The 16,158-nt window shown below is 35.3% G+C and overlaps 1 protein-coding gene across 1 annotated transcript in view; it reads left to right on the top strand.

Moving 5' to 3' along the window:
* The window catches only part of ADGRL2 (adhesion G protein-coupled receptor L2), a 219,557-nt gene that overhangs the window by 42,516 nt on the left and 160,883 nt on the right, over positions 1-16,158 (top strand). The window contains 1 exon segment of the mRNA XM_032217356.1: positions 2,263-2,441. Within this exon segment, the coding sequence (XP_032073247.1) occupies positions 2,369-2,441 (73 nt within the window). The 5' untranslated portion in view covers positions 2,263-2,368.

Here is a 16,158-nt window from a genome sequence, read left to right as displayed (position 1 = left end):
TCTAAATGATTGCTGAGGTACCATCTGGCTTCCAAGTCAGTCCCAAATGCTGACCTACTGAAGAGTTTTTCTTTTCAGAGTGCGGGACAGTATGGCTATAGCATGCAAGTAATGCTTGATCAGAAACACCTTTGGTAGTTGAATTTCTGTCATAAAACGGTGTGGTCACAAAGTGAGTCATGTGTCTGGACCTGATTTTAGGATCATTTTTACCATGGGCCTAAGCGAATAATCCACAGTCATTAAGCAAATTACATGGTGATTAAACAAATCCAGCTTTCCCAATTGTCTTTGTTTGTCAGAAGCTGGACAGGAAAATCACAAATCACAATCATATAACCACAAGCGGTTGTAGCTGTTGTAAATGGGAACTGGTTTCCATGCCCAAATTGCAATCACATCACAATGGGGGTTGTATGATGTGACAATTGGAGTTGTGTGATGATTGCAACATCAAGGATTGGTAATAAGTCACATTTACAACTTTATAGTAAGTTACCTTTACATCGTAACTTTGAACTGTCATTAAGTTGAGGACTATCTGTTATCAATTATAAGAGTATAAAAATTAAGGAAAAGTACACAGGGGAGTTAAAAACAGTAATAATTTGGGGAACTAGACTCCAGTTTTTCCTTGTTTTCACTTTCATTACAAATATCTTCTGAGTTGCAAGATACATACAGTACATGTAATTAACCCATTTGCTTCCTTCCTTTTATTAATGTGGAGTAGCAGTGCAAACCAATGCATTAAATAACAAAAGAGAGTTTACTGGTTGTCTCAAAGCAGCTATTACAGTGTAAGCACAGGCAAGCATGAATTTCTGAAAATATTTAGGCTGCAGAGGTTCCTTCATTCAAGGACCAGAAACAGACAACAAACTAGTGTATTGATTTATATGACATATAATTGTCCATCTTGCAACAAGGACTCTAGTTCTAAACATATTCCAAAATAAGGAGCATTGAAATAAGTTCTAAGCATTATCTTTAGGATCAGAAAGAACATTTGTTATGACTAATTTTTCTAATCCTATTAGGCACAAATGTAATGTAGGCTGAATTTGGCACAACTCATATTTTGTCAGCTATTTGAAAAAGAGCAAGTTTGGAACTTACATTGTTGCTTTGACTCTTCTATTGTTTGGCAATGTAGTGAGTCAAACAAAGGTGACCAGGGCAGATTTAACTGTTCACAGCTTTGTAGTTATTTGTTTGCATTTGCAAAAATAACTTTTGCTGCCTTAGCTGTAGGCAGCTTTTTCAAAGAGAGATGAACATTCACGGAAGTGCACAATGCCTGGTCTCCTGCTGTGCTGTAGAATGCAGTTTGCTTCTTAGTACAGAGAAGATCCACGGATATACATCAGCTTCTAGTTCTGGGTGTAGATAGTTTTGGATAGAAATATGCAAGGGCAATGGTAGATGCAGCATGCTCTTGTCGTATTAATGCAGAAAGGCTTCGGCGATGGGGAAAGGTGGCCCGGTAATTGATGTCTAATAACAGATTTAATGAAATAATTAATGCAGAGCTGCACGAAAACCCTGTTGAAGTTCAGTTTGCATACTCTTGGTCTGTAATTACTGATTGGGAATGGTGCAATCTGTAAAGCTTCGAAAGCGTAGTTTTAAGTGTTGCTATTATTTCGGTAATGCCCTGGCATGCCTGGCAGAAATTATTTCCCTTGGGATAAAAGCTGCAACCCCATTTCTCTTATTGGTAAAGAATGTTTATGAAGACAAACCTCTGCGCTCCAAGAAGCAGTTTCTTCACTAAATATAAATGTTGAATTTAACCCGGGGATGGGAACCCGGCTATCTCAGAAAAATCTTACACCTTTTCAGTTCTTTGAACAGGTATTGAAGCTGCATGTTACCCAAAGGATCACATTGATCCTGAAAATGTGAATGCAAAAGGAAGCTTGGAAATGTTGTCTTTCTGCTCTGTTTCTTGAGGCAACTGTCCTGCTTTCTTTCTACCAGTGTTGTTAGATGTCTTTTGGCCTTGCAGCGTTTTTTAGCTTGAAAGTTCCTCGAAATCCTGGAATTCTTGCAAGAATGTGCCACCATCCTTCACACACATTACGTGCTTCTTTTCTCATGGTTTCCTAATTGAAGTCTCCCTTCAGTTATTAATGGAAAACAGACAATTTTCTGTCTTCCCTCACGGCCAGATTTCTCATCAGCATATAATCTGATCTCTACTGTCTCATTTAATGGTGAACATGAGTTGATAATTTTCATTTTCATTTTTCTCCCCAGTTATGAAGATGAATGATGTAGACCACCCTCTTGAATGACGCTGGGCATTTTATAACTGGGATCGTTAAGGAATAAAAAAAGAAATCGGTTTTAAAGGGGGTCAATAATGGTGACTTCTGATTGCAGAATGAAAAGGTTTTGGCTGCTTCTGATAGTCAGCTTCCTGCAGTGTTCAGAAGGTAAGATATGTCAATGTGTAATTTGTAAGAATAAAAAATATAATTCAGATTTATGATTCATCCTTGTCTAAAGGGGCAATATAATTCATTTTGGAAATGATGCTTCATATTTCTGTTGCATGTGTCCCCTGGAGGAATGCTATTCAGTCACATATTTTGAAATACATTGATGCATTTTGGAATTTTTAGTTTATTTTTGACATGTTATATTTCTGTTATTTTTGACATATTTCACATGATTTTCTACTATTTTGGTAGAAATTGTTTTCCCTCTTTAGAATCTTCCACCCTTCTATTTCTCTGAAATTATATAAGATAGTGAAGGTTTAAATCTCCTTGATCCACTGTAAAAAAAAATGCAGTGGCAAAGATCTATATGCTCATAGAGAGATGCAGACACACAATCACAGCTATGAATATATAGGTTTTTAGGTCTTACTGGTGGATGTGTAGTAAGTTGAAAAGAAACATAATTCATTTCAAAATCAGGTCACTGAAACTGAAAATGAGCTACTGTCAGCCTATATCTTGTTCCCACTTAAAATTATTTTCCTACTTGTTCATGCAATATCTAAGGGAATATTTAGAGAAAAGAAGAAGCTACTTTTTCTCTTCTGCAATATTTTTCACAGAGGTGCTAAGAGGTACCAATGACAAACTGTGTCATGACACAAATCTTGTATCCAACATCAGGACATAAACTCAAAAGTCTAGAGTTTGAGTCATGACAGCACTAAGCACAATTTGTCATTTTTGCATCATTGCGATTTCTACTAGATGCTTATTTCTGCTCAGTTTCCCCAGCTTCACAGACTTAAGATATTTCACTACAATTCTTGCATACTATAAGCACAGTAGTGTTATAGTATTACATGTGCAATAGCTTAACAGTATAAAACATCATTTATCCATTTAAGTTCTTCTGAATTGAATGGGGGATTGCATGTTTTTGTCATTTGAATGCCATTAAAATAGGAAAATGTATAGTACCTTACTGAAAAAAACTGGAAATCTGATGCAATTTACAGGACCGCTTTACAGATGATAATTTACAAACTAGTTATTGATGCAATTTTATTTTGGGGTCCTTCTTAGAAGTAAATCTCGTGGAATTTTGTAAAACCTAATTCTAGTGTGACCGAAGGTGAAATTTTGCTGCCTTTTAAAAAATTAATTTCTTTAAAAAATGATTTTATTGCTAAAAATGTCAAGATTAAAAAATAGAGTGATGCATCACCATAAATTAAGTGTGGCAAGTAGATGTTGGACTTGAGCAAGATTCCAAAGTTTGATTTCCTTTTCTGTCAGGTAATTTATCTTGAGTTAGTTATCCTTCCTTTTTTCACAGTCTTAGCAGGATAAAATACAGCAACCCTATCAAATCAGAGAAAAGACAAGATAATCAAATGAGTTTGGGAATGCATAGAATTGCAGCTAAATTATAGCAAGCTGTGCTTAAGTGTGTGTGTGTGTGTGTGTGTGTGTGTATGTATGTATGTATGTATGTATGTGTATATATATATATGTGTGTGTGTGTGTGTGTGTGTGTGTGTGTGTATGTATGTATCATATTCAGTTTTTCTGTATTTACATGAAGAACATGTAAGAATACGGAACTCCTTCCCAGGTATGAAGATACCCCATTTAGTTTTGGCTGAGGACATGTTTTTACAGGGTAGCTTTGGTCTTGTAGCTGGTATGCTGCCAGGATAGACTGAAGCCACTCCAAGTTATTTCAGAATTAGTGTGTTCTCTGGAAAAACAAAAGAAAATTTCCTGTGTACATACCTGGATTTTTTGGAGAAAGAATCCTTGGCAGTTGATAAACAGCTCAACACTAGTTGTTCCCTTCTTTTCCTATTGTAGGACTTTGAGCCATGATGGTCATTTATGTTTTGGCTGCTGTGATGTATAGAGCTTAAGAAGGGAACCAGGAGCTGTTTTCCCTTGTTTGTATGTGGTTTAGTTAGCGGAATATTGACTTTGTTGGAATATGAAATGCAGCGGTTTCATGAAGTCAATATTCCTTTCAATAATAGGAAAATAAAATGGACAATTTGTTCACCAACTCCTCTGTCACATCCCAGTTTGCAAGTAACAAACAATAGTTGTGGCAGAATTAAAGAACTGTAGGAGCTTTGGCTGTATTTTGAATTCTTCTGTGAAACAGAGAAAGAACTTTGTTTTGCCTGGGCAATTTCAGCCTATTCTCACTGGTGATTGATCTTGTATTATACAAAAGCACTCAAAACAAGGAGGAGATGATGAATTTGACCAGACTGGAATGGGGAGAGCCTGTCTGTATGCAGACAGCCTTGATGCTGAGATTGGTAAGGAAGGCTATATAAAGACTTGCTTCCTTCCCATCTTAAGAACAGGAGAAAAAGGTATTGGTATGACTGTGGGAATGAGCCCCAGGTTTTGTAAATTTTATTACAGTTTTAAAGATCCCTTCCAAGTCTCAGTAGGCACCCCACTTTCCATTAGAGATCTGGAAAGTCAATATATTCACAGTGTTACATACAAAACATTGCCATTGTATTTTCTGTAAGCATCTTCATTACCCAATGGCCAATAACCCGTTGCTTGGGTATTTATTTATAGGGGGGGGATGTCTGGACCAAATGTAATTTCTAATGTTGCATTGTCCCCCTTACCAGAGGGAGCCCCTGTGGAGTACTGTGAAGCTGTAACCATGACAACTCCACTGCCCTGTACAGTAGAAGTCAGTATTGAACAACAGGCTCTATCTTAACAGAACACCCCCCACCCCGAGGAGTGTTACTCCTGTCTTACTCCCACAGTATTTTTCTCCAGAGAGTAAGTCATCTGTGTACCATGTTTGGTTGAAATTGCTTGAGGCATTCCAGAGTTATACTGGAATACACACAGCCATTTTATATATATATATAAACAAAAGGCAAGGTAACAAAGGTAACAAAAAGGCAACAGTAAAAATATTGGGTTTCTGCCTGGATGGTCTCTTGTGACGAGCCGAAGGACAGAGAATGGAAGTGGTGATCTTCCTCCCATATTTGGGCATACCGGGGGTTGTAAAAAAAAATAAAAAAATCATATATATATATATATATATATATATATATATATATATATATATATATATATATATATATATATATATGATTATTTTATTTGGATTCATGATAATTAGTCGTGGTCAGAGAGAGGCAGATGTGTGAGCATCTTGTATTTTTATTCTATAGATGGTGAAATCCAAGGTGTTGCAAAGCATTGATATAATTTAGACCATAATTTGATTTAAAAAATCTTGATTTATTTTGGACAAATTTTGGAGATTAGTATGTCTTGATTGAATCCAAGTAACAATTAAAAAAACACTTTGTGTGTTCCTGTAACTATCATTGGAAATTTAAAAAAATATGATTTATGTTTTGTTTGAAATCATTAGATGAAATATGTAAATATAAATACAGTTCCTTACAGTATGAGGAGATAAATCCTGCAAATTCTTAAGACTATTTTTACCTTCTAAAATCATGCTGGGTTCATTGGTCTATGGTTCCCCCCCTTTCAATTCTTATGAAAATGACATGTAATATAGAGATGGCTCAGTTATGATACTTGAAAATGTTCAGAAGGTTAGGTCTGGTACTATTTATGGAAAAAAGGATCCTCTGTCTGAAGAAAATTCAGATTTCTTTTCTTCTCCCTCCATCTAATTTTATATTCAATATGGTACTGCAATTGGAATTTAGCTAAAAATATATGCTAAGAACATAACATGTGAAATAATATATTCCCATTCACTTCTTCCTGAGCCGGCTGAATGACAAACACAACTGTTTACTCCATGAATATCCTGAAAAAAAGCTTTTACATATCTATTTAGTTTAATGTTGGCTCTGTTCTAAGATACGGCTCATGGGCTTGAATTGGAAAAAAAAGTATAGTAGGAACTCTCATTTAGATTTCACGGAATGAAGACCAGCAATCTCTCTCCGGGGATATTGCCCTTCAAAAGCCTGGTTTGCCTGACCAACTTTTAAGACTATTCCCCCCCTCCCCTATTGGGTTGATAAAGTATTGAAGGCCAAGTCTTCAAAACACACTTCTCACATGTGGTCTGTTAAAAAATCGTTGCGATTTGTTAGAGATAATTATCTACATATGTTCTTGGTGGTCTTTGCATACCAGTATTTGAATAAAACTTTATTTTTACGGGAAAGTTCAGTTTACAAATGAGAAGGCATGTACTGCTTTTTTTGTTTAAAAAAGGGCTTCATTTCTCACTTGAAAGAAAATTAGGGAGGAAATTGGGAAGAGTAGACGGAAGGGAGCCACACTAATTAAAAATTATTAGAATAAATCAAAAGTTGTGGTTTTCTATTCTGGAATGGAATACTGATGTGGAGGTAGCTTCAAGCCAAAACAGATGAATTAATCTTATTTTATTGGGCATTCTTGCAAGATATCTGCCTTTGGTTTAATAGATATATAATGGGGCTTAAAGGTGGATGTTTTTATAGCTGGCAAAAATCTGAGGGAAATCAACCTCAACAGAGCTTAGTTTAGCTTTAGAATTGAGAATAATCCTATCACCCAGAATGTGAAACCTTGAATAATGTAAATTTTGAAAAGAAATGGCAACAGTGTTCCTAAACCAACTTAGAACAAGCCTACTTGCTTGACTTGCAAGCCATTTTTGTGTGCATTCATTTTATCAATGGAGGCCAGCACAACAAATTTTAGTGGCTGAAAATATTTTGCATCTTTCTATTAATTCTTAATTGCTTTTCTTTTTTAATACAGTAACATGATCAGGGAAAAGGTGGATAATGGGAGTTTCATCTATTAATAGGGAGATTTATTTTGCAGTCTGGGAGAATCTTAAATACAGTTTTGGATAGGGAAGATATATAAAACTTTCCAGGAATTTGCATATATAGGTATTTGTGATATTCATATACCAACCACATTAATTTATGCTTGACTATGACAATGTGGCTTTGTGAGCATACATTTGTTGACTGAGATGAAACTGATTGGATTATTTATAATAAAGAGTGACAATATGTGCATTGTACACAAAAGCTACATTCTCAGCAAGGGTATGGGAGGGCGGGTTGTTTTGTGAGTTACTCCATCAAAGCAGACTATAATTTCCCAAATACTTTCACTCGTCAAATAAAACAAGCTGGACACAAGACACAGGGGCAACAAGAAGAAAACACAATAACTGTATTGATAAACATTGGTGGAAATTTGTTATTGATGAGCTGTTTAATAGGACACTGCAGTGAATTGTAATTATTTATTGATATCTGAAGATAAATCAACAAGGCTTTTCTAAACCAGATTAATTGAAAAGAGAAGACTTCAGTGCTCTCAGGTTTAGAAATTCTCCTGTTGGTTTTTAAATGCCTAAAAATAGGTTTTTATATTTGAAAATTATGGGTTTTGTAATCAATTATATAAAAATAGGAAGCATCCAACTTGAAAAAAATAAAGGAATGAACTATACTGTTTTACTTAGCTTTCAGAAATGTTTCAACTCAAATGCTAAAGAGATGTTTTGCCGCATATGTAGCTTTTCACAACAGCTTTGTGAAGCAAATCAGCTTAACAATTTTTGCATCTACCCATTGATATGAAACCTGAGCTGTCCATTAATTCTACATTTATTTGTTTTAGGAAAAGAATTAAGTCCTTTCTCTTTAGCCAGAAGATAATTTTTTTAAATTTAATTACCGGGATTTCATGTATTTTATTAGATTTTTTATTAGTTATATATTTTATTGTTAGTCTTCTTTCAGTTGAAATGTATATTAATCATTTAATTGTAAGATGTGTTATTTGAGTAAGGAGTTGGAACTAAGTTCCTCCACTCAACATTTTCTACATTATGTTTTAAACATTTTTGTCTCCAGATTTCCTGACAAAGTTATCAAAGCATTAACCAAGATTACTGTTTTGAATCCCTCTTATATAAAATGTAAATGCTAAAAATAAGTGATTTTGGGAAGAATAGCTCCATGATTAGTCACATACATGAAACTGAAGTGGTGATATTATCTTTGGTAGACAGGGTGCATGGTTCAGAAATGATTTAGAAGACGTTATTTGGAATGTGGAAAAGTACGAGCACAGTGTTCCTTAAAACTGGGATATCTTTTTTTTTCAAGCATCCAAAACTTGTTTTAATTAGATCCTTAAAGATGTGACTGCTTTAATAAATTGTATTTATAAACGTGGTTTTAATGAACAGACTTATTAAAGCAGCAATCTAAGTTTGTGCAAAAACCTGGAAAAAGGGTAACTGCTTTAAAGAGGTATTATTCTTATGGTCCTCCATGTTCTGAAGCACTGAAAATATTTTCCTGAACATTTTTTTGATTTATTCTGTTTGGCCAACTTTGGATTGAATTTTAAATTATGTGCTTTGGAGTAGAATGTCATATCAAATTGGAAACTTGTTTTTAAACAAAGCTTAAAATATGTTGTACATAATCCAAGTTAAAAGAATGAAATGTGTAAAAGAAAGGAATACTTTTATATTCTTCTGTAATATATTGACTTGAAATCCTCCCAGATAACATAATAAACATTCGCCAGAAAAAGAAATAGGCAAACTTAATGTTTCTTTAGTAGTCTACTAGGAGCACAGCTTGTATTGTGTGTCTTATGCTGAAATGTTATGCCTCAGATCAAATTCTTAAAAGAAATAAAAAAATTCATCTCATCAAAGTCACTTATTCTTTCTTATCTGCTATTCTCCACCATTTTATATAGCATTAGTTTATCCCGGGCATAATCTTATCTAGTTCTGCAGATTCATGAGTGGCCAGGTGTTGCTGACCTTTGGAACGCTGTATAAAGATCTCAAAAGCTATTCTTATGTTCAGCATCTGATGATGTCATTTTTAAACCCCTTAGCTGGAAAAAGGCATACTTTAGATTCTGTAATTCTTATAAGCAAATCAAAAGTGATACAGAAACTCCAAAAGCCAAACAAAAACCCTGTGGACTTAAATAAAATAAACCATCTCACATTGTCTCCTATTTCTGAAATTTTTATTCTGCTAAAGCTTTTTGTAATTGCTTTATCCACAAACTTTTCTTTGATTAGAGCTGTAGTATTGATGGCTTAGTTGAGGTGCCCCTTCTATCTGTACTCCTAGATAAGTGTTTCTTAAAATAGATCCTATGGAGTTTCCCCAGCCCTCTTTGGAAAACAAAAACAAAATTATTTTCAGCCTTTTTAAAAATAATATAATATTAAAAGCATATTTAACAATAGTGAGAAGTTGTAGTAGCAAAAACATGTCAATTTTATTTTTTTATGTAGTAAATATAACACATACAAAGAAAAGCTGCTTTTGGATGGAGTGGGGGACAAGAAAGTTTAAGAAACATTGTCCTGGATAATTTGTTTCTGACCATATCCAAATCACATCATGAATACTGTTTCATACAAAAATGCATCGAGGCATTTATATGAGCATCATCACAGTTAACAGTGATATAAGTGCATTTTATCAATTAATCTTGAGCATTTACACTCAGAAATTTTACCTAAGAAGATGGGAAAATACAAATTTGCTCTTAAATATAGATACCACACAGGCCATTTGTGCCACAATCTCTATATCTGAATTTTGAATTTAATTGAATTCTTATAAATTGCTTGCCTTGATATTCTGCCTTCTCTTTGCAAATCAAATTTTGGGTTAAAACTTCTTAATTGTTAGTTAGTCTGTGGCCATCTGGAAACCATCATATCGGTCAAATCCATTCAGCCACTCATGAATGGAAACTGATATTTCCCCTGTAATATATCTAAATATGTGTGTGTGTGTGTGTGTGTGTGTGTGTGTGTGTGTGAGAGAGAGAGAGAGAGAGAGAGAGAGAGAGAGAGAGAGAGAGAGAGAGAGAGAGAGAGAGAGAGAGAATAGAAATGGAATGGCACACAAACATGCAAGCAGAAAAATGCACACTCATGTACATGCATAGGCACATTTTTTTTTCTGCTTGAGTTATCAAATGAGAATCTTACCAGAACAAAATGTTTGTAAAATAAATTTGAGTCTTATAGTCCAAGTTCACATGTCTATTCAGTATCATTATTCTGTTTAGGAAAATGGGGTTTTGTGGTCATTTAGAATTGATTACGCATTTCGGTGGGTTTGAGATAAATCTGCTCTTTGTAAACAGTAATGTACTGTTTGTTTCTTGTCCTTTTTCATTAGTTAATTTATAACAGATGAAATTGGCATGCAGCATAGAAAGCAACAAGGAACAAACTGATGGTTTGTGATGTATTTTTGCACATTCAAGTTGATGGAAGTTTTGAAAACTTGTTTGCATATTTTGTCTTTTATTAAGATGATTCACAGTAAATAATGACATTAAAAGTCATAAGAATTGTCTGAGTTTGATGCAATGCTTCAGAAAGGCCAGTTAGGATAGATTTAATGAGCTGTAAAATGTATTATAAGTAAACTAGTAACCTGCAAATTCCACTTTGAATAATTTCCTTGAGGGATACATCATTTAGGATGTATTATTAAAGAGAGAATGTAAGAATGCAATTAAAAAGAAAATCTAAAGTTAGATTGTTAGTACTGTGCTCTGAAATTAGGATGCCTTGAAGGGTTGTCATTGTAAGTGATCTAGTTAAAAATCTGGTCTTCTGGTATATACCTACATCTCAAAATGTTCTAAATTACAGTGTGTTTTTCAAGGAGTGCCAAGTCTGTTACTTTTAACCAATAGGTGATAATGTGGCATTTGCAGAATATTTTAAATTTCTTTTTTTTAAATTACAAACTTGCCAAGGTATCAGCAGATCTTGTGAGATATCAGTGTTATTACATGACAAGCTCAGCTTTACTCCCAGAAACTACAGCTAGACATGTATGTCTTAAATTTGATAAGATTAATAAACAATGCAATATACTAATATTTTTATATGAAATCTTGCAATATATGGATAATAACTACACAGAAATCTTGTGATATTTTGGCACACTGAGATTTTAGACTTCCTATACCATTTGTGAAAAGGGTCACAGTGGCTCAGTGGCTAAGACCCTGACCTTGACAATCAGAAAGGTCAGTAGTTTGAATCCTTAGTGCCGCATAACGGAGTGAGCTCCTGTTACTTGTTCCAGCTTCTGCCAACCTAGCAGTTTGAAAGCATGTAAAAACACAAGTAGAAAAATAGGGAAGGTAGCAGTGTTCCACGCCTCTTCAGCATTTAATCATGCTGGCCACATGACCACAGAGAAGTCTTCGGACAGCGCTGGCTCTTCAGCTTTGTAACGGAGATTAGCACTTTCCCTAGAGTCGGGAACAACTAGCACGTATGTGCGAGGAGAACCTTTACCTTTAATTACCATTTTTATTATGTAGTCTTCTCTGAAGAATATTCAAAAATGTTGGTAATAAAAGGTCAATTTAAGATTTGTCCCAAAGCAAAGAATATTTGATATTGTCACATGATTCAAATTACTTCTTTAGTGAATTCTTTTTGTTGTTGTTTTTATGTCTCATGGAAACCTGGTGTTTCATGGAAAAATAGTTTGAAAACCTCAGTTTTAAATGTTGGCATATCTGAATTTGGAAATCCTGTAACATTTTTTCCATGGCAGTACTGGAGAACCTGTTTCTTCATTATGATTTTACAGATATATAATACACCTACAATAGTATACCACTATTTGTTAATTTTGTAGTCAGCACAAAACACATAACACAAAAACAGGTGGGTACTGTTTTTAGTGACTTTGGTAAAGAAATAGCAAATATAGTCTATTGACCATTGCCCCATCAACAGTGGTAGGAATGAAAGCAGGACAAGGAACCTATCTTTTTGGTTCTAATGAACGCGTGTAAGGATTGAGACAGTAGTTTGTGGAACAACTTGTGCAATTGCTTAGATCCTCTTTTGTGCACAAGTTCTAGAATTGCTCATACAATAGTTTGTGAATCGCTTTGCAGAATTACTGATTTTGTATAAGTTAATGGATCAATTGGAATTTTTGCCAATGTTGAGGCCTCGTACTGATAGAAAAATGATACATCCTGATTTTTTTTTAATGTTACACTTAATCTTACCCTACTTTTAAATAACTTCACTGTACTATCTTGGAGCCGAGGTGGCGCAGTGGTTAGAGTGCAGTACTGCAGGCCACTTCAGCTGACTGCTAGCTGCAGTTCGGTGGTTCAAATCTCACCGGCTCAAGGTTGACTCAGCCTTCTATCCTTCCGAGGTGGGTGAAATGAGGACCCAGACTGTGGGGGCAATATGCTGACTCTGTAAACCGCTTAGAGAGGGCTGAAAGCCCTATGAAGCGGTATATAAGACTAATTGCTAATTGCTATTGCTATATTAGATCTGGGGAGGACCAAGGAAGAACAGATCCATCTGTCAGTATTATAAAACTTCAAAATTAATCATCATAACACAAAACCAAAGAAAAAATGAGGGGGAAAGATGTAGAACATGTTACAAATGGAAAAAGTCCAAAAACCTTTGACTGCAGGTAAATCTCGACTTACAACCATTTGTTTAGTGACAGTTCAAAGTTATAATGGAGCTGAGAAAAGGTGAATTACAACCAGTCTTCACACTTACATCCAATGCAGCATCCCCATGGTGACATGGTCAGAATTTGAGCCTTTGTCTACCAACCGGTCTATGCAACAGTTACAGCATCTCAGAAGCCATGAGATAGCCATTTATGAACTTCCTAACCAGATTCTGATTCAATGATAGAAGAAACCAGATTCACTTAATGATCACGATTCACTTAACTATAGTGCTATAGGCAAAAAATGCCATAAAATGGAGCGTGACTCACTTAACAACCATATTCCTTAACAACAGAAATTATGGTCACAATTGTGGTTGTAAGTTGTGGTTGTAAATTGTATATTGAACAAATATAATCTACCTTGCCCTTTTCAAACCAGATAAACAACCCTCCTCTAATACAAATACGAATGAACTCCACATCAGCAGGCATTATGCTACTTAATAGAAGTCAGGAACCATATTTAATTATTAGCTTTGTTTTTAACAGAGTTTGGAGCTAGTAAACTTTTGAAACACATTGTGTTTTTCATTTTAATTTTTTGGGGGTCGGATTCATTCAGGTGTTATGAAGTGTCAGTTTTATTTACCTCAGAGAAGCTGTACTTTATTTGTTGTGCAGGATTACAAATTGGCTTATTGAAAAGCTCATTTGACATTAACTGGTGAGCTTTTATGAAAATGGACTTCATTTGAGTGAGGCCCATGAAATGAAAGAGTAAGTCCTTAAGATGCCAAGCAACAAGCAACGTCCATTTTGAAGACATTCGGATATGTTAAGCAATAGTAATACCCCGTAACCATTTAAATGACAGCAGCTGACTGTTTGAATTAAATTTCTATTTGGCTTAATTTGGGTTCCTAATTATTCTTAACTTACGTGAGTAGATTTCAATTATAGTATACTATGGGGATTTGTAGCTAAGGCAACTGAAGGAATCATTTTACCTAAAGTACTTTTGTTAACAGATTAAGGCAGGTTAAAATAGAAGGATAGAAAATTGAAACTGCTTTCTAAGACCGACAACATTTTTTCAAATGATACCAAGGGAAATAGGAGAAAAGGAAGTTTTTTCCTGCCCAACCTCTATTCTAATGATTCAAAGAATTTTGTGTTTGTGTGTAAAGCCTATCTTGATCTAGGCCAAAGAGCCTAGTGGATCACAATAGACTTCAGCACTGGGCCCTATCTAACAAAATGAAATTCAATCTAGAGAAGAGCAAGGTTTTACACTTAGGCAAGGAAAGCCAAATTTACAAGTACAAATTAGTTAAAACTTGGTTCAATAGCATTTACTGCAAGAGAGATCTTGGAGTTCTATTAAACAATCACTTTTACATGAGCCAGTAGTGTGCTACAACTGCCAAAAACACCAATACAATCCTAGGGCGCATTAACAGAGGACTAAAATCAAGATCATGTGACAAAGTGTTAGTAGCACTTTGTAATGCCTTGGTAAGGCCGTACTTGGAATACTGCCTCCAGTTTTCTTTACAACATACCAAAGATGTTGAGATCTGGAAAGAATGCACAGAAGAGCAACACAGTTGATTGGGTTTTGGAGGCGAAAACATGTAGAATACTTGCAAGAATTGGGTATGTCTAGTAAAAAAAAAAGACTTGGGGTGACATGATAGGCAGTGTTCCAATATTTGAGGGGTTGCCACGAAAAAGAGAGGGTCAATTTATTTTCCAAAGCACCAGAAGATCAAGACAAGAAGCAATGGATGGAAACTAACCAAGGAGAGAAGCCACCTAGAACTAAGGATAAACTTCCTGACAGAACAATCAATGAGTGGAAAAGCTTGCAGTTAACCCCCAGGGTTGTTGATTAATAGAGACACACTCATGATCACCTGTGCTGCCCTCAACTGCAGCCTTTTCTGACTTTGAAAAGGAGAAAGTGGGCAAAGCAATGTGTAGAATGCAGTTTCTAGGACCACAGAATATTGTTTTTAAGGCTTCTGATAGAAGCAAATAGATGGATGAAATACTACAGTAAATATTGAGGTGTATTTTACAGCACGCACAGTCTTTTTCAGGAGCTGCTGAGATAAAGAAACAAAATTATTAACTCATTTTATATCAGCAGACTTATTTGCATGCATTCATTCGCACATGTACATTGTATAAACAAATGCAGTGCATCACGCATGCCACCACGATTTTAAGTTATCTGATGGATAGCCAAATTTGAAAGTTTACAAAAAAGGATGAAAAAGATTGTTCTACTTTCGACCCTCTAATTCAGGGATGTCAAACTTGATTTCATTGAGGGACACATCAGGGTATGTTTGACCTCGGGGTGGGCATAGCCAAGGTGGGCGTGGCCAGCTCGATGTCACTTGTGTTGGGGGCATCTGTGGTGCACTGGCACTAGTGAAAATGGGCTTCCGAGCTCTGTTTTCGGCTGGGACGGCATCTTGCAATTCTCTGCCAATGAAAACGGAGCTAGGGAGGACTGCACACGGCCGTCCTGAGCTTTGTTTTCACTGACAGAGGGACCTCGGGATGGTCCTTCACTGTTTCCAGAGGGCCTTGCAGACCAGATCTAACTCAAAGTCCGGGTGCCCTACGGGCTGGATCTGGCTTTGCGTTTGACACTCCTGCTTTAGTTCATCTTTTTGAATTTTGAATATTTAAGATAATGTGTTTTTTTTCCTCCGGTGAGACTGTCTATCAGGGCAACACATACACAAGTATGGGACAGAACCTATTGCTTCCACTTTCGCCTTTAGGCCCCAATCCAGGAGTCTTCGCAGGCAGTTGCTTTGTGGCAAACTATTTTTGTGTAAAATATAAACTTAGTTAAGATAATGTCTATACTCCTATAAGAAGATAACAGTAAAAAATCACAAATATTGTTACAAAAGGTAGATAGGAAATAATCAGATATCTTTGACAATTTGCAATGTTTATACAATTTTTTTAAAAAATTATCAGATTCTTTTGGGGCATCCAAGTTATGAAAAAAATTCCATTCTTCAAAGTTTTTGTTTGTTTGTTTGGTTAGCAAATGATAATATAGTCTGCAACTACAACTATGATAGAATTTTGATGGAATTTTTCCACTCACAAAGCAAAGGAGATAATATAGAGAGTTATTTTCAAACAGCCATTCTTAACAATTCCTCATCTCT

The sequence above is a fragment of the Thamnophis elegans genome, chromosome 5 (genome assembly GCF_009769535.1).
Source record: "Thamnophis elegans isolate rThaEle1 chromosome 5, rThaEle1.pri, whole genome shotgun sequence".
Lineage (NCBI taxonomy): Eukaryota > Metazoa > Chordata > Lepidosauria > Squamata > Colubridae > Thamnophis > Thamnophis elegans.
This window is presented reverse-complemented; position numbering and strand designations above follow the sequence as displayed.